The sequence below is a fragment of the Borostomias antarcticus genome (assembly GCF_949987555.1).
Source record: "Borostomias antarcticus genome assembly, chromosome: 4".
NCBI classification, from domain to species: domain Eukaryota; kingdom Metazoa; phylum Chordata; class Actinopteri; order Stomiiformes; family Stomiidae; genus Borostomias; species Borostomias antarcticus.
Genome location: NC_140237.1, coordinates 2,294,873 through 2,314,440, shown reverse-complemented (window position 1 = coordinate 2,314,440; position 19,568 = coordinate 2,294,873). Strand labels below are relative to the sequence as shown.

Below are 19,568 nucleotides of genomic sequence, written 5' to 3'. Positions count from 1 at the left end.
GACCCCCCCCATATGGCTGAGGTAGACCCCCCCCATATGTCTTCACTGAGGGAGACCCCCCCCATATGTCTTCACTGAGGGGAGACCCCCCCCATATGTCTTCACTGAGGGAGACCCCCCCCCCATATGTCTTCACTGAGGGAGACCCCCCCATATGGCTGAGGTAGACCCCCCCCCCCCCCATATGTCTAGGCTGAGGGAGACCCCCCCCCCCCCCATATGGCTGAGGTAGACCCCCCCCCCCCCCATATGTCTAGGCTGAGGGAGACCCCCCCCATATGGCTGAGGTAGACCCCCCCCCCCCCATATGTCTAGGCTGAGGGAGACCCCCCCCCCCCCATATGGCTGAGGTAGACCCCCCCCCCCCATATGTCTAGGCTGAGGGAGACCCCCCCCCCCCCATATGGCTGAGGTAGACCCCCCCCATATGTCTAGGCTGAGGGAGACCCCCCCCATATGTCTAGGCTGAGGGAGACCCCCCCCCCCCATATGTCTAGGCTGAGGGAGACCGGGAGTCGGGACAGCTGTCAAACTGTAAAGTGGAACTCACAGGCAGCACACTGTTGTTCTTGCTGAACATGCATCATCCAGCGCACATTGTCCATCTACTAGATGCCCTCTTGTTTTTATGCAGTGTTTCCCATCATGCATCAGGGATGGGAAATGTTTTAGCTGCCACTAAAGAATTTTCACAGATGTTGGAGCTCAATCAGCAGATAGCTTAGTTAATACAAGAAGATTCCTAGAGAGAGAGATCTAGGAAAGCAGTTTTGTGCTGTGTGTATTGGGAAGAGAGATGTACGAGCGAAAGCAGGGACTCGTGTGTGTGTGTGTGTGTGTGTGTGTGTGTGTGGGTATTGGGAAGAGAGATGTACGAGCGAAAGCAGGGACTCGTGTGTGTGTGTGTGTGTGTGTGTGTGTGTGTGTGTGTGTGTGTGTGTGTGGGTATTGGGAAGAGAGATGTACGAGCGAAAGCAGGGACTCGTGTGTGTGTGTGTGTGTGTGTGTGTGTGTGTGTGTGTGTGTGTGGGTATTGGGAAGAGAGATGTACGAGCGAAAGCAGGGACTCGTGTGTGTGTGTGTGTGTGTGTGTGTGTGTGTGTGTGTGTGTGTGTGTGTGTGTATTGGGAAGAGAGATGTACGAGCGAAAGCAGGGACTCGTGTGTGTGTGTGTGTGTGTGTGTGTGTGTGTGTGTGTGTGTGTGTGTGTATTGGGAAGAGAGATGTACGAGCGAAAGCAGGGACGCAAGCCGCTGCAGCCAGTGGGGAAATGAACACGACCATTATTATTATACTGGCATGTGTTGGGCTGATTTTTTTGCAACTTAAAACATGAACTGAGCCCTTCATTCTGTGCTCACGTCACTCGCATGATGCTACTGAGACTAACGTTTGCACTAAATCACGTTCACAGAATCTCTGTAGTTGGGGTTTCAAGGCTGCTAAGCTATCGTCATTGTGGCTCGTAACCTAATCTCCCTGGAAGAATTCATATAGAGCAACAGAGACACAAATGGACCTATGATTAATACTATTGAAAACAGGCCAAGTTTTGGCTTTAGGCAGCCTGTGTGTGCGTGCGTGTGTGTGTGTGTGTGTGTGCGTGTGTGCGTGTGTGCGTGCGTGTGTGTGCGCACGCTGCCACATCCTTAATTAATTTCCATTAAGGAGACAGTAGGAAGCAGTGAGAGTCCAGCCCACAGCTCTCTCTTTCTAGCCAGCCGTGTGTGTGTGTGTGTGTGTGTGTGTGTGTGTGTGTGAGAGAGATTCTCTCAAAGTTTATCTGTCTGACTCACACACACACATAGCTATCGCCAAGCCTTGTAGTAGGCCCAGTCTCTCCAGCCCTGGCCCAGGGGATAGAGAGAGAGGGAGAGAGAGAGGGAGAGAGAGAGAGAGAGAGAGAGAGAGAGAGAGAGAGGGAGAGGGGATAGAGAGAGAGGGAGAGGGGATAGAGAGAGAGAGGGAGAGGGAGGGAGAGGGGATAGAGAGAGAGACAGAGAGAGGGGATAGAGAGAGACAGAGAGAGGGAGAGAGGGGATAGAGAGAGAGAGGGAGAGAGGGGAGAGAGAGAGAGAGGGAGAGAGGGGAGAGAGAGAGGGAGAGAGGGGATAGAGACAGAGAGAGGGGGTAGAGAGAGAGAGAGGGGGTAGAGAGAGAGAGAGACAGAGGGACAGAGTCAGACGAACCTTGTAGAGTTCATTGTGTGCTGGCTGGTCTTGTAGAGGTCATTGTGTGCTGGCTGGTCTTGTAGGGGTCATTGTGTGCTGGCTGGTCTAGTAGAGGTCATTGTGTGCTGGCTGGTCTTGTAGAGGTCATTGTGTGCTGGCTGGTCTAGTAGAGGTCATTGTGTGCTGGCTGGTCTTATAGAGGTCCCCCCGGACACTGGGCTCTTTCTGCTGCCCGCTCCCCCTCGTTGGCATGGATCACGTCAGCCTACGCCTGGCAGACCAGCCACAAGCGCCCTCACTGCCTTACTCATCACCTCACACACACACATAAACACACACACACCATCACCATTAACATGACTGACCACCAAGGAGAGAGGAAGAAGAGAAGAATGTCTCTCGTTCTCTCAGTGCTGGGCTGGATCGAGGCGTGTGGTCATGGGACCGGGACCACAGTGACCGCTCCGTGGCCACAAAGGGTTAAAGTCCAGCGGACAGACTGGCTTTGTGTCCGGCTGTAAATGGACCTTACTGATTGGATGTCTGTGCTGCCTGGGACCCTATCAGATTAAAGATGATGGCAGTGTGTTCAGTTCGTATCAGTGACCTACTTGATGCATGTGTATCTTCTGTGTGTGTGTGTGTGTGTGTGTGTGTGTGTGTGTGTGTGTGTGTGTGTGTGTGTGGCTGTGGATGAAATCAGTGTTTGGTGCGTGCGCGCGCGTGTGTGTGTGTGTGTGTGATGTTTTCTGCACCCATACAGTAACTCCCCTGGTGTTAGTGGTATGTTCTGTATGCTTACTGTACATCATTATCATGTATATTATACCACCCAGATGTGTGTGCATGTAAGTGTGCATCCTAGCAGCATGCTTGTAACTATCAAATGTGACACATTAAACGAACAAACAACACGACAGCAATGGAATTCAGAGTGTGAGTGTGAGTGTGAGTGTGAGTGTGAGTGTGTGTGAGTGTGTGTGTGTGTGTGTGTGTGTGTGTGATAGTGAGTTAACTAAGGGCCTTGGTGGTTTGAAATGAGAGTTGACAGGAGTCATGTGAAGATGTGGAACAGTGGAAACAGAAGTGAAACGAGCAGAACGGAATCACAGACGTTCACACACATCCACACTCCTTCCTAGGGCTGGGTTAAAAAAACAAAACATTCATCGATTCTGAATCAAATGAATTGGAATTGATTCATGAATCCCAAAATCGATCTTTTATTTAATGAATGAATAAATTAAGGAATTAATAGTTCATTCATTAATTCAATGATTCATTCATTCATTCATTCATTCATTTTTGGAAATCAGTATCGATACCCAGCCCTAGTATTGATGTGTTGCATAACTTGGCAGTCATGTAATTAAGATTACAGCAAAAAAAAACAGGTTTTAGTAACGCTAACCGAATCGATATTGAATCGAATCGAATTGAATCGTGATAATCGATTCTGAACCCTGTGAATCGGAATCGAATCGATTCTTGAAATTCAACTCGATACCCAGCCCTACTCCGTCCCCTCCCCAGGTCACACACATCCACACTCCTTCCCTCCCCAGGTCACACACATCCACCCTCCTTCCCTCCCCAGGTCACACACATCCACCCTCCGTCCCTCCCCAGGTCACACACATCCACCCTCCTTCCCTCCCCAGGTCACACACATCCACCCTCCTTCCCTCCCCAGGTCACACACATCCACACTCCGTCCCTCCCCAGGTCACACACATCCACCCTCCGTCCCTCCCCAGGTCACACACATCCACCCTCCGTCCCCTCCCCAGGTCACACACATCCACCCTCCGTCCCTCCCTAGTTCACACACATCCACACTCCGTCCCTCCCCAGGTCACACACATCCACACTCCTTCCCTCCCCAGGTCACACACATCCACCCTCCTTCCCTCCCCAGGTCACACACATCCACCCTCCTTCCCTCCCCAGGTCACACACATCCACCCTCCTTCCCTCCCCAGGTCACACACATCCACACTCCGTCCCTCCCCAGGTCCATCCTGAAGTCCTTTGCGGTGTGTTTGTGTGGAGGAGCCGGCGCACCCTCGTCACTGATCCCCCCAGATATCCCACGTTTCCACAGGGCTGACACCAGGGGGACACTCACGCTCGCTAACGCCAACACACAGGGCTGACACCCGGGGCACACTCACGCTCGCTAACGCCAACACACAGGGCTGACACCCGGGGGACACTCACGCTCGCTAACGCCAACACACAGGGCTGACACCCGGGGGACACTCACGCTCGCTAACGCCAACACACAGGGCTGACACCCGGGGGACACTCACGCTCGCTAACGCCAACACACAGGGCTGACACCCGGGGGACACTCACCCTCGCTAACGCCAACACACAGGGCTGACACCCGGGGGACACTCACGCTCGCTAACGCCAACACACAGGGCTGACACCCGGGGGACACTCACGCTCGCTAACGCCAACACACAGGGCTGACACCCGGGGGACACTCACGCTCGCTAACGCCAACACACAGGGCTGACACCCGGGGGACACTCACGCTCGCTAACGCCAACACACAGGGCTGACACCCGGGGGACACTCACGCTCGCTAACGCCAACACACAGGGCTGACACCCGGGGGACACTCACGCTCGCTAACGCCAACACACAGGGCTGACACCCGGGGGACACTCACGCTCGCTAACGCCAACACACAGGGCTGACACCAGGGGGACACTCACGCTCGCTAACGCCAACACACAGGGCTGACACCCGGGGGACACTCACGCTCGCTGACGCCAACACACAGGGCTGACACCCGGGGGACACTCACGCTCGCTAACGCCAACACACAGGGCTGACACCCGGGGGACACTCACGTTCGCTAACGCCAACACACAGGGCTGACACCCGGGGGACACTCACGCTCGCTAACGCCAACACAGCGCGTGATTGTTCCACACAACAGTCTTCTGTTTGTTTGTGTGTGTGCGTGCGTGCGTGTGCGTGCGTGCGCTATCCCCCTAGGTCTCTAGCCCACTTCAGAAGCAGACCCCATGCATTTGGTCTTTTATGGACTTTTGCTGTTCCAACTTAAGAGGTACTGTAATAAAAAACATAATGCATTTAGCCTTTGAAGTTGTACTGTAGACTGGTTCCCTTACCACACCATACCGCCATGGGGTCCAGCTTTATTAGCATGGTTCTCTTACCACACCATATCGCCATGGGGTCTTTATTATCCACATGAAACCGTCTTAGTTCAAGCAACGCTTTAGCCCTGCTAGAAAGACCAGTTCCCTTTTCCCAACCAGCATTTTTGCATGGTAGCTAGTTACCAGCTAGCAGACCAAGGCATTAGCAAACATCCTGATTTGCATTCCAAATTTAGAACACTAAAAGTGAGTAGTGAGTAGAACACTTTAACCACATACTACTTATTTTGTATGAAAGCAGTTTTGGCAATGTTTCCTGTCTTTCAGGGTTAGTCAATATGTTACAACCATGCTAAATGATGTTACAACAACGTTTACACAATGTTGTTCACCTCCTATGCACTATAGTTCCTCTGCATAAGCCTATGGTATGGTGTGACGGGCGGCTTTAGGTTACGAGATTCTAGAATCTTCCGTCCGTGTATCATCCATTCCTAGGCTACAGAACCCTTTACTGCTCTTTCAGAGCTTTAACCTCAAACTTAGCTTATAACAGCCTCAGCATCAAACACATGCATTTCTGACTCCTCTCTGTTTATATGTAGAATGTTATATTAACTTACTTACTCTTGTACCACAAAAGACAACCCCTAAAGTATAGGCCTACTGTATTACAGTAATTGGAGGTCTGAAGGATCAGGTCTCCTTCCTGCTGCTCTCGATCTCTGTGGCTTGTGAGTGTCTGGTACCCTGGAGCATCACCAGGACCCACCCTCAGAACGGGCCTCTCTCTCTCTGAGAGCCCAGGAATGCTTGGGCACACACACTACACAAACACACACACACACACACACACATACACACACACACACACACACACACACTACACAAACACACACACACTACACATACACACACACACTCCATTTTATCTCCACACTCTCTTTGGAATGGAGAGTCCTTGGAGAGCCGTATCTCTTCTCTCCCCTGCCCTGGCCAGACCCATTCTCTGGTATCTCTTCTCTCCCCTGCCCTGGCCAGACCCATTCTCTGGTATCTCTTCTCTCCCCTGCCCTGGCCTGACCCATTCTCTGGTATCTCTTCTCTCCCCTGCCCTGGCCAGACCCATTCTCTGGTATCTCTTCTCTCCCCTGCCCTGGCCAGACCCATTCTCTGGTATCTCTTCTGACCCATTCTCTGGTATCTCTTCTGACCCATTCTCTGGTATCTCTTCTGACCCATTCTCTGGTATCTCTTCTCTCTCCTGCCCTGGCCTGACCCATTCTCTGGTATCTCTTCTCTCCCCTGCCCTGGCCAGACCCATTCTCTGGTATCTCTTCTGACCCATTCTCTGGTATCTCTTCTGACCCATTCTCTGGTATCTCTTCTGACCCATTCTCTGGTATCTCTTCTGACCCGTTATTCAGATGATAAGCCCATGGATGAGATTGGTTCACATATGATTTTGTACCGTTAAAATATAGCATGTATTTTGGCTTGGCCATGGACATGTAATTGTAAAGCATCCATTTGTTACAGTGGCAGCATATAAGGGAGATGACTATGAACATTTGAATGTGCTTGAATGAAAAATCTATATGTGTAAAATATGTATATAGCATAGTAAAAATGATCAACTCTCTTAGTGTCCTATACAGTGGTCCTATTGACAATATCTACATACTAGATTTTCATTAACACTAACCTCTATATAAAAGAGTGACCTTTCTTAATGAGAGCCCCTCTGTACACACTCAGGATGTTTTGTGAATCCTGTGGTTGGTTGTCCCTGTGTAGAGCAATCCTCCACTGCGCTGAAGGTGGGCTCATACATCCTGATGGGCGTGGGAGCTCTCTCCATGCTGATGGGCTTCCTTGGCTGTCTGGGGGCCGTCTACGAGGTCCGCTGCCTCCTGGGCCTGGTGAGTCCGCCGGGGGGGGGGCAGGAGCGGGGTGGGTGGGGGTCCCGACCATAGACATTATTTGAGGAACGGTTTAATAGTTATCAATCATGACTTTGACTATAGGTGTGATGTGTGGGCATGATATGTATGATCCTTGTAACACATGACGTGTCCTATGCCCTGATCCTCTGCTCCTCCATGTCAGTACTTCGCCTGCCTGCTGCTGGTCCTCACCGCCCAGGTGGTGGCTGGCGTGCTCATCTACTTCCAGAAGGACCTGGTGAGTGATGTCACTTCCTTTCAGTCTTATGTTCCCTTCCGCACTATCCACACAAGCCTCCATCGCTCCATAGCAAAGTGTGTGTGTGTGTGTGACAAGAACATGATTTCCTGGAAGAGACCTCCATTCCCTAGAAACTGAAAGTCTTCTTGGGGATCATCACCTGTGCACTGTCAGCATTATTGCAGAGTGAAGGTGTTATTTTGGTGTTATAGCGCCCCCTGGAGGGCAGTCTGGGGTACATCCAGGCTCTCCTCTTCAGTGTGTGTGGTGGTTGTTATGATGTCTGGCCCTGAAGGCCAGAAGGGCCAGGTGTGTGTCAGGAGGGGGTCACTGAGGATAGGGGTCATGTGACTGTTAGACAGGGAACACACATCAGCTGAGAGAGGTCTGAACACATGAATACACGCTGAGAGAGGTCTGAACACATGAATACACGCTGAGTGAGGTCTGAACACATGAATACACGCTGAGAGAGGTCTGAACACATGAATACACGCTGAGAGAGATCTGAACACATGAATACACGCTGAGAGAGGTCTGAACACATGAATACACGCTGAGTGAGATCTGAACACATGAATACACGCTGAGAGAGATCTGAACACATGAATACACGCTGAGAGAGGTCTGAACACATGAATACACGCTGAGAGAGGTCTGAACACATGAATACACGCTGAGAGAGGTCTGAACACATGAATACACGCTGAGAGAGGTCTGAACACATGAATACACGCTGAGAGAGGTCTGAACACATGAATACATGCTGAGAGAGGTCTGGACACATGAATACACGCTGAGAGAGGTCTGAACACATGAATACACGCTGAGTGAGGTCTGAACACATGAATACATGCTGAGAGAGGTCTGAACACATGAATACATGCTGAGTGAGGTCTGAACACATGAATACACGCTGAGAGAGGTCTGAACACATGAATACACGCTGAGTGAGGTCTGAACACATGAATACACACTGAGAGAGGTCTGAACACATGAATACACGCTGAGTAAGGTCTGAACACATGAATACACGCTGAGAGAGGTCTGAACACATGAATACACGCTGAGAGAGGTCTGAACACATGAATACACGCTGAGAGAGGTCTGAACACATGAATACATGCTGAGAGAGGTCTGAACACATGAATACACGCTGAGAGAGGTCTGAACACATGAATACATGCTGAGAGAGGTCTGAACACATGAATACACGCTGAGAGAGGTCTGAACACATGAATACATGCTGAGTAAAGGTCACGCGGGTCACGTGGGACCACCGACGAATAGGGCTGGGATAAATGATTATTTTGGCAATCGACTAATCTAACGATTATTTTTTAGATTAGTCACGATTAGTAATTTGTTCCGGTCATGCCTTGAATCTGTGCTTTCTGTAGGCACTGCTCCTCTTCCGGCCTCTAGCTAGAGTATTCCTTCAATAATTCACTTAATTGGTTATCTTATCTACAATCTACACCATCCAAATTATGTTTTTATCTTTTAATCATGAAAAGCAATAGAAATTATCCCTTTTTACTATTTTCAGTCATGATATTTGGTATTTATCATGATATTTATTGAAGCCTAATCATTTATTGTGTACTGAGATAATCTGTGCTACAATCTCCTTTTGTTTACTTGGACAAAAAATAGGTAAGATAAAAAATGTATTAAATATCTAAGGTAGGCTATGCTAGAGTATTCCTTCTATAATTCACTGTGCTGCAGCACAAAACTGGAATAACGATAGCGTATAAGGTGGGTTTAACGCCCGCACTCGGGAGGGGCGGTCAGAACGCCCAAACGCAGTGACAAGACTTGAGCTACAAAGTAAGCTAAATTAGCATCACCAAACGTTGTCTGGTTGTATACATTTAGTTTTTGTAACGTTGTTGCCTCAGAGTGGGTGTTAACGTAGCCCCTTCCTAGCGTTCTCTATGAGGCACCACGAGACGTTTGTTTTGCAAACTTTATCATAGGCTACACTTCACTAACGTAGCCTACATGGCTGTCTCCCGGCATTCAAACCGGAGTTGACTTTTAAGGAGTGTAACTAGTCTGTATGATATCTGGCTAAATGAAATGAATAATACACCAGACCAGACCATAATAATACACAACTAAAAGGCCTTTGTATGTATGCGTTACGTTACCATACCTTAGCTAGTTAGCTACCCGTCTATGCTGCTGTAACGTTACTCTGCAGCTGGCTTGGAATGGACACTCGGCTGCAGAGCTACTGAGACATATAACAACGTAGCCTACTACCTGCAGCCTGTAGCACAGGACATAAACTAAGCTAGTAATGTTTGAAAGATCCTCAAAACTCATTTCGGCCGCTTGTATCCATGATCTCGTTCTTCCCGTTACGGCTACAGACACGGAACCCGTTTTCGCCCACTTGGGAATCAGCACCGCCGGGCTCGGCCACCGGAGGGCACTCCGGGGTCGTCCGGGGACTGACACCGGGGAATCTTTCTGACACCGGGTAATCGTACACCGGGGTGTCGTTCGTCCGTTTGGGAATCCCCGTTGGATTTGAATGGGGACATTTGGGACTCTTTTGACATTGGGGAATCGTCCACTCCCGCGCCCACCCGGGAATCATTTGACACTTGGGACTCGCAGGGGTGCGTACATTGGGGTCTCTTTCTGACACTTGGGACTCCTCCTTTCCTATCAAAGTACAGTCTTGTGCCTTGGTGTGTGGGGGTCTTAGCATGCCCCAAGACCAGCTAGAGGGGTCCTGAGTTGATTGCACCTTTGCAAGTACCAGAACCATACTGTCCCATTTGGGAATCAAAAAAGATTCCCAAATGGGCATCCCACTTTTGACATTTCCTATCAAAGTACAGTCTTGTGCCTTGGTGTGTAGGGGTCTTAGCATGCCCCAAGACCAGCTAGAGGGGTCCTGAGTTGATTGCACCTTTGCAAGTATGAAAAAAACATACTGTACATTTGGGAATCCCTATTGGATTTGAATGGTGACATTTGGGAATCTTTGTGACATATGGGAATCCCCATTGGGGACTCTTTTGACATTTGGGAATCTTTCACAAATTGCACATTTTTGACATTTCCTATCAAAGTAGAGTATTGTGCCTTGGTGTGTGGGGGTCTTAGCATGCCCCAAGACCAGCTAGATGGGTCCTGAGTTGATTGCACCTTTGCAAGTACCAGAACCATACTGTCCCATTTGGGAATCAAAAAAGATTCCCAAATGGGCATCCCATTTTTGACATTTCCTATCAAAGTACAGTCTTGTGCCTTGGTGTGTGGGGGTCTTAGCATGCCCCAAGACCAGCTAGAGGGGTCCTGAGTTGATTGCACCTTTGCAAGTACCAGAACCTTACTCTCCCATTTGGGAATCAAAAAAGATTCCCAAATGGGCATCCCATTTTTGACATTTCCTATCAAAGTACAGTCTTGTGCCTTGGTGTGTGGGGGTATTAGCATGCCCCAAGACCAGCTAGAGGGGTCCTGAGTTGATTGCACCTTTGCAAGTACCAGAACCATACTCTCCCATTTGGGAATCAAAAAAGATTCCCAAATGGGCATCCCATTTTTGACATTTCCTATCAAAGTACAGTCTTGTCCCTTGGTGTGTGGGTGTCTTAGCATGCCCCAAGACCAGCTAGATGGGTCCTGAGTTGATTGCACCTTTGCAAGTACCAGAACCATACTGTCCCATTTGGGATCCCACATCAAAATTGTCAGTGTTCCCATGCAGGCATGCTAGCTCCTAGCGGGTCCGATCAAAGACCGTCCTGCTCCATTTGAGTGTGGTAACAACATATTAAAAAATCAGCATGATTGCATGTTCAGAAAAAAAGTTGCTTCAATCTGATCAAGCTGTACAGATGGTGTCAGGGGCTATGATACTGACACCATATAGACTTTGGTTTCTCCAACAAGGCAATTTTTTTTTCTGAAGGACTTGGGTAGTTTATTCTTTCACATTATGATAGTAGACACTGTCCCTGTTATGCGTGTGAAATATGGGGTTCCTAGTGTAATATTAAGGGTAATTTATCCATGAAAGATTCCCAAATGGGCACCACTGACATTTGGGAATCCTGTTCGAAAATTCAAACTTTGGAACGCATTTTGAAGGTCTTAACATTGACCAATGTGCACAAAAATCGGATCACACGTTGTTTGTAATGTCCACTTTAACATACAAGTGGTTGCACGTGTCTAGCTTTAGTAAAAGGGTCATGAAGCCATGAATATGTTCAGAAACATGAAAAGGTCACCAACTGTCATTCCCTCCGCCCACCCGGGAATCATTTGACACTTGGGACTCGCCGGGGGTGCGTACATTGGGGTCTCTTTCTGACACTTGGGACTCGCAGGGGGGGCGTCCATATGGGACTCTTTTGACATTGGGGAATCCCCATTTGGGACTCTTTTGACATTTGGGAATCTTTCACAAATTGCACATTTTTTACATTTCCTATCAAAGTACAGTCTTGTGCCTTGGTGTGTGGGGGTCTTAGCATGCCCCAAGACCAGCTAGACGGGTCCTGAGTTGATTGCACCTTTGCAAGTACCAGAACCATACTGTCCCATTTGGGAATCAAAAAAGATTCCCAAATGGGCATCCCATTTTTGACATTTCCTATCAAAGTACAGTCTTGTGCCTTGGTGTGTGGGGGTCTTAGCATGCCCCAAGACCAGCTAGAGGGGTCCTGAGTTGATTGCACCTTTGCAAGTACCAGAACCATACTGTCCCATTTGGGAATCAAAAAAGATTAAAAAAACATACTGTACATTTGGGAATCCCTATTGGATTTGAATGGTGACATTTGGGAATATTTGTGACATAAGGGAATCCCCATTGGGGACTCTTTTGACATTTGGGAATCTTTCACAAATTGCACATTTTTGACATTTCCTATCAAAGTAGAGTATTGTGCCTTGGTGTGTGGGGGTCTTAGCATGCCCCAAGACCAGCTAGATGGGTCCTGAGTTGATTGCACCTTTGCAAGTACCAGAACCATACTCTCCCATTTGGGAATCAAAAAAGATTCCCAAATGGGCATCCCATTTTTGACATTTCCTATCAAAGTACAGTCTTGTGCCTTGGTGTGTGGGGGTATTAGCATGCCCCAAGACCAGCTAGACGGGTCCTGAGTTGATTGCACCTTTGCAAGTACCAGAACCATACTGTCCCATTTGGCAATCAAGAAAGATTCCCAAATGGGCATCCCACATCAAAATTGTCAGTGTTCCCATGCAGGCATGCTAGCTCCTAGCGGGTCCGATCCAAGACCGTCCTGCTCCATTTGAGTGTGGTAACAACATATTAAAAAATCAGCATGATTGCATGTTCAGAAAAAAAGTTGCTTCAATCTGATCAAGCTGTACAGATGGTGTCAGGGGCTATGATCCTGACACCATACAGACCTTGGTTTCTCCAACAAGGCAACATTTTTTTCTGAAGGACTTGGGCAGTTTATTCTTTCACATTATGATAGTAGACACTGTACCTGTTATGCGTGTGAAATATGGGGTTCCTAGTGTAATATTAAGGGTAATTTATCCATGAAAGATTCCCAAATGGACACCACTGACATTTGGGAATCCTTGACTAAAATTCAAACTTTGGAACTCATTTTGAAGGTCTTGCCATTGACCAATGTGCACAAAAATCTCACCACACGTTGTTTGTAATGTCCACTTTAACCTAGAAGTGGTTGCAAGTTTCTAGCTTTAGTGAAAGGGTCATGAAGCCATGAAAATGTTAAGAAAGGTCACATAGGTCACACTGTCCATTTGGGAATCAAAAAAGATTCCCAAATGGGCATCCTATTTTTGACATTTCCTATCAAAGTAGAGTATTGTGCCTTGGTGTGTGGGGGTCTTAGAATGCCCCAAGACCAGCTAGAAGGGTCCTGAGTTGATTGCACCTTTGCAAGTACCAGAACCATACTGTCCCATTTGGGAATCAAAAAAGATTCCCAAATGGGCATCCCATTTTTTACATTTCCTATCAAAGTACAGTCTTGTGCCTTGGTGTGTGGGGGTATTAGCATGCCCCAAGACCAGCTAGAGGGGTCCTGAGTTGATTGCACCTTTGCAATTATGAATAAAACATACTGTACATTTGGGAATCCCTATTGGATTTGAATGGTGACATTGGGGTCTCTTTCTGACACTTGGGACTCGCAGGGGGGGCGTCCATATGGGAATCTTTTGACATTGGGGAATCCCCATTGGGGACTCTTTTGACATTTGGGAATCTTTCACAAATTGCACATTTTTGACATTTCCTATCAAAGTAGAGTATTGTGCCTTGGTGTGTGGGGGTCTTAGCATGCCCCAAGACCAGCTAGAGGGGTCCTGAGTTGATTGCAGCTTTGCAAGTACCAGAACCATACTGTCCCATTTGGGAATCAAAAAAGATTCCCAAATGGGCATCCCAATTTTTGACATTTCCTATCAAAGTACAGTCTTGTGCCTTGGTGTGTGGGGGTCTTAGCATGCCCCAAGACCAGCTAGAGAGGTCCTGTGTTTATTGGACCGTTGGAATTATGAAAAAAACATACTGTACATTTGGGAATCCCTATTGGATTTGAATGGCCGTTGTACACTGACGTGTGGCGGCTGTACACGGCTGTTTCTCCAAAATGGATGGGGCTAGAAGGCTGACTCTCGGTGGTCTTAGAGTACCCAGGGGTCCCATGAACATACTACAGTATCAGCCTCCTAGCCCCCACCACTTTGGAGAAACAGGCGTGTACAGCCGCCATAGGTCGGTGTACAACCGCCATAGGTTTACATGTTAAAATTAATGAAACGTCGTAGAGCTTCACGGATGGTTCACTATCTGGCAAACGGTTATAAATTTGGTTATAACCGTTTTCTAGAAAATGGGCAAAATTAACGGAACGTCGTAGAGCTTCACGGATGGTTTCATTTGAAAGCTAGCCTAGGAATTAGTGGGGGTAGGTGGTGGATGGGAGAGGCTATGACCTTGCACTTTGGAGATATTGACCCGTACACTCACCATGTAAACCTATTGCTGTTGTACACCGACCTGTGGGGGCTGTACGCGGTTGTTTCTCATGATTGGTTGGGAGTAGGAGGCTGATCTCAGAGTATGTTCATGGCACCCTTTGGTACTTGAGGACCCCCGCTTTATAGCCTCCTAGCCTCCACCGCTTTGGAGAAAATTGGCGTGTACAGCCGCCATACATTCCTATGGCGGCTGTACAAACCTGTCTCAGGTCAATATCTCCAAAGTGGCTGGGGGTAGGAGGCTCATAATGTAACCTCAGCATCCTCTTACAATAAGGGACAAGCCCTCCGAATACCGTAAGGATTGGAGAAAGTTGAATTTTACCCTCTCGGCTTCTGGAAGTCAATTTTGAGATTTTGAGATTTTGGTCAAAAATTCAAATTGCTCGGATTGCCTCGAAACACAGCACACTAAAAGAGTACCATGGAGGTATGAACATACTGCCATATCAGCCTCCTAGCCCCTGTCACTTTGGAGATATTGACCCGTACACTCACCATGCAAACCTATTGCGGTTGTACACCGACCTATGGCGGCTGTACACGCCTGTCTCAGGTCAATATCTCCAAAGTGGCTGGGGGTAGGAGGCTGATCTCAGAATATGTTCATGCCACACTTTGGTACTTGAGGACCCCTGCTTTACAGCCTCCTAGCCCCCACCGTTTTGGAGAAATGTGGCGTGTACAGCCGCCATTGCTGTTGTACACAAACCTATGGCGGCGGTACACGCCACATTTCTCCAAAGTGGTGGGGGCTAGGAGGCTATAAAGCGGGGGTCCTCAAGTACCAAAGGGTGGGATGAACATACTCTGAGATCAGCCTCCTACCCCCAGCCACTTTGGAGATATTGACCTGAGACAGGCGTGTACAGCCGCCATAGGTCAGTGTACAACCGCAATAGGTTTGCATGGTGAGTGTCAAGGCCAATATCTCCAAAGTGGCTGGGGGTAGGAAGCTCATAATGTAACCTCAGCATCCTCTTACCATAAGGGACAAGCCCTCCGAATACCGTAAGGATTGGAGAAAGTTGAATTTTACCCTCTCGGCTGCTGGAAGTCAATTTTGAGATTTTGAGATTTTGGTCAAAAATTCAAATTGCTCGGATTGCCTCGAAACACAGCACACTAAAAGAGTACCATGGAGGTATGAACATACTGCCATATCAGCCTCCTAGCCCCTGTCACTTTGGAGATATTGACCCGTACACTCACCATGCAAACCTATTGCGGTTGTACACCGACCTATCCTATTGCGGTTGTACACCGACCTATGGCGGCTGTACACGCCTGTCTCAGGTCAATATCTCCAAAGTGGCTGGGGGTAGGAGGCTGATCTCAGAGTATGTTCATGCCACACTTTGGTACTTGAGGACCCCCGCTTTATAGCCTCCTAGCCCCCACAGCTTTGGAGAAATTTGGCGTGTACAGCCGCCATATAAACCTATTGGCAACCTATGTTGGCGGTACACGCCACATTTCTCAAAAGTGGTGGGGGCTAGGAGGCTGATACTGTAGTATGTTCATGCCACCAAATGGTAGTCTAAGACCACCAAGTGGCATCCTTCTAGGCCAAACCACTTTGGAGAATCAAGCGCGTTAGTGTAACCCTAATCCTACCCTAATGGTCAATATCTCCAAAGATTCTTGGTCTAGGAGGCTGATATGGCAGTGTGTTCATGTCCCCATGGTGTACTGTTACTGTGCATAGGTTTCGAGCCAATCCGAGCAATTTTAATTTTAACATGTAAACCTATGGCGGTTGTACACCGACCTATGGCGGCTGTACACGCCTGTTTCTCCAAACTGGTGCGGGATAGGAGGCTATCGCTCGGTGGTGTTAAAGTATTAAGTGTTGACACTAACATACTGGAATATCAGCCTCTTAGCTCTCCGTTAAGTGTGGAAATAAAGGAATGTACAGCCGCCATATAAACCTATTGGCACTGTACGCCTTTCCCGTACGGCCTACAAACATCCCGCAGATATGAATCAAAACTTAGATTGCTCTAGAGTGTCCAAGGATCAACATATTTCAGCGTCAGCCCCCAAGATTAAGCGGTTTTCATTTTGGATCAAAATGATCAATTCTTGCACAGAAGGGTGTTGTACTCTTAGAGCCTGACAGTGTCCTGGGTCAAATTTGGAGATATGTGAGGATTTTTTTTTTTCTAGAGGGGTTAGCTGAAATTTCTCTGCACAGTCTCGAAGGACACTCACTCATGACCCACTGACCCGATTTTGAGGCCTCTAGTGCTTTCGAAACCCCCTCTGTACAGTAAAACAATGTGCGTGTACAGGCGCCATAGGAATTCGGCGGCTGTACACATTCTCCCTAAGTCGCTTCCCGTAACCCGACCGAAGGTAGCAGAGACGAAAGCTCTGCACATTCTGCAATGGCAGTGCATGCTGAGTAACTGACCCGAGTACTCTGTCTGTACTGTGCATGTAAAGGTCCTCAGGGAGCTCTGACCTTTGTTTCAAAAGGTCATGTGTACAACGGCAACAGTTTCAATGGTGATTTCCCCCATTCATTCCTGTGGCGGTTGTACACGCCACATTTCTCCAAAGTGGTGGGGGCTAGGAGGCTGATACTGTAGTATGTTCATGCCACCAAAGGGTAGTCTAAGACCACCAAGTGGCATCCTTCTAGGCCAAACCACTTTGGAGAAACAAGCGCGTGAGTGTAACCCTAATCCTACCCTAATGGTCAATATCTCCAAAGATTCTTGGTCTAGGAGGCTGATATGGCAGTATGTTCATGTCTCCATGGTGTACTGTTACTGTGCATAGGTTTCGAGCCAATCCGAGCAATTTTAATTTTAACATGTAAACCTATTGCTGTTGTACACGAACCTGTGGCGCCTGTACACGCCTGTGTACTGTAGCGTATTAAAACAAATTGAGCGGTCCGATCGGTCCGAAACCCGTACGGCCCTTTGTCCTCGAGGTGCCGATCACGCACGCCGGATTTCGTGCCGAACGGACCGTTCTGAATATCCCGTTCTCTGATTGGCCCATATGGGATGCTCCGATTGGTCCGACGTACAGAGGGCCCATAGGCCCCGAGGGCCTGATCACGCTCACCGAACGGCGTGCCGATTGGACAACTTTGAAAATGGAGCTCTCTGATTGGTCCGAAACTCCGCACGCCGTTCGGCCAAGGGCGGGCCTCCACCCCGACCGGAGGTCAGCCCGATCGGTGGGGGTCAACATCAAAACCGGGGCGCCGGCGCCAACGATTCCCAAATGTCAAAAGATTCCCATCTGGCAGGACCTTTCCGAGCCCCGAATGTCAGAGAGATTCCCATCTGGACGTTCAATAGGATCAATAATCATATCGGCTACCCATTTGGCAAATGATTCCCAAATGTCAGAAGTTGGAATTGAAATGAATTGAAACGATCCCCATTTGTACATAGAAATGACAAGGAAAAGGTTAAAGGATTCCCAAATGTCAAAAGGATCCCATCTGTCAGCAACCTCCAAAAGGCCACTTCACCCCCAAGCGCCAACCCAAAGTCAGAAACGGGGCGCAGAGTCGCCCCCCGGTGGACTCGGAGCGAGGGCGCACCCATGATTCCCAAACGGCCAATTTTGAGTCCGAAGTGTCAGGGGTCCGAAGTGGGGATTCCCAAATGCCGGCCCCATTGACACTGGGGAATCGATTCCCAAATGTCATGACTTTTCGGACTCGCTCAATGTTAAACATTTCCCATTTGGGAATCCTTTAGCCTCGGTTCCGTAACTTTCGGTCATGACCCATCCTTCATGACCATAGGTGAGGGTGGGGACGAAGATAGACCGGTAGATCGAGAGCTTTGCCTTTTGGCTCAGCTCTCTTTTCGTCACAACAGTGCGGTAAAGCGACTGCAGAACCGCACCAGCTGCTCCGATTCTCCGGCCAAACTCCCTCTCCATGGTTCCCTCACTCGTGAACAAGACCCCCAGATACCTGAACTCCTTCACTTGGGGTAAGGACTCATTTCCTACTCAGAGCAGACAGGCCACCGGTTTCCTGCTGAGAACCATGGCCTCAGATTTAGAAGTGCTTATTCTCATCCCAGCCGCTTTACACTCAGTTGCGAACCTATCCAGAGAGTGCTGGAGGTCGCAGACAGATGATGCCATCAGGACCACATCATCTGCAAATAGCAGCGACGTGATCCCCAGCTCACCGAACTGCAGACCCACCTCCGCACGGCTACGCCTCGATATCCTGTCCATGAAAATCACAAACAGGATTGGTGACAAAAGCGCAGCCCTGGCGGAGGCCAACCTTTGATAAGATAGATAAATCTATCTTTATTTGAAAGATCAATAGGCATATAACTAAACTCACCCGTCTTCCGAAGAAATACCTACGTATGTTTCCTGTTCCAGTGCTCCCGCATTGTGGTGGTGCTGATATCCAACTGGTTTTTACATAGTTTGCATCGCTCTTGTTTTCACTGAAGTACTCCCACACTTTTGATACCTTAGGTCGCACCTTTTTCTCCACGTCTTCACCCTCATTTTCTGTCTGTTCGGCATTAACGTTAGTTGTTTTGTCACAACCAGCGCTCATCAATAACGTTAGGTAGCCTACCTATTTCGCAATCTGGTTGACAACCACGTTGCTCCTTGTTGATACTTTCTTTTTCTTTGTCTTAAATGAACAGTTGCGGCAGAATGGAAGCGATACTGCCTCCAGTATTTACTGTGGCGACCCGTGTATTTACAGGTAGCACTAGCTAACTAGGTAGCTAATGTGTTGAGCGCCAGTGAAAAAAGAACTTGAGAACAGACAAAATGAGGGTGAAGTGGAGAAAAAGGCACGACCTAGACAGCCAAGACAAGCCCAAAAGGACCCTGCGATGCAAACTATACAGTTAGCATCGTGTACTTTTGAACTCACATTAGTACCAACGTCATCGACGCATAAATTTCGCGTTTACTAATTAGCATAATCGATGACGTCGACAACGTCGCCAAATTGTCCCAGCCCTACCGACGAAGAAGGCTGCACACTAGAAGAGCTCCGAACACCCATCAATTCAGAATCAAT

The 19,568-nt window shown here is 48.5% G+C and overlaps 1 protein-coding gene across 1 annotated transcript in view; it reads left to right on the top strand.

Moving 5' to 3' along the window:
• LOC311308557 (CD82 antigen-like) overlaps positions 1-19,568 on the top strand; it is a 62,414-nt gene that overhangs the window by 20,470 nt on the left and 22,376 nt on the right. Inside the window, exons 4-5 of the mRNA XM_084437529.1 lie at positions 7,109-7,233; positions 7,421-7,495. Coding sequence (XP_084293655.1) covers positions 7,109-7,233; positions 7,421-7,495 — 200 coding nt within the window. The remainder of the gene's footprint in view (positions 1-7,108; positions 7,234-7,420; positions 7,496-19,568) is intronic.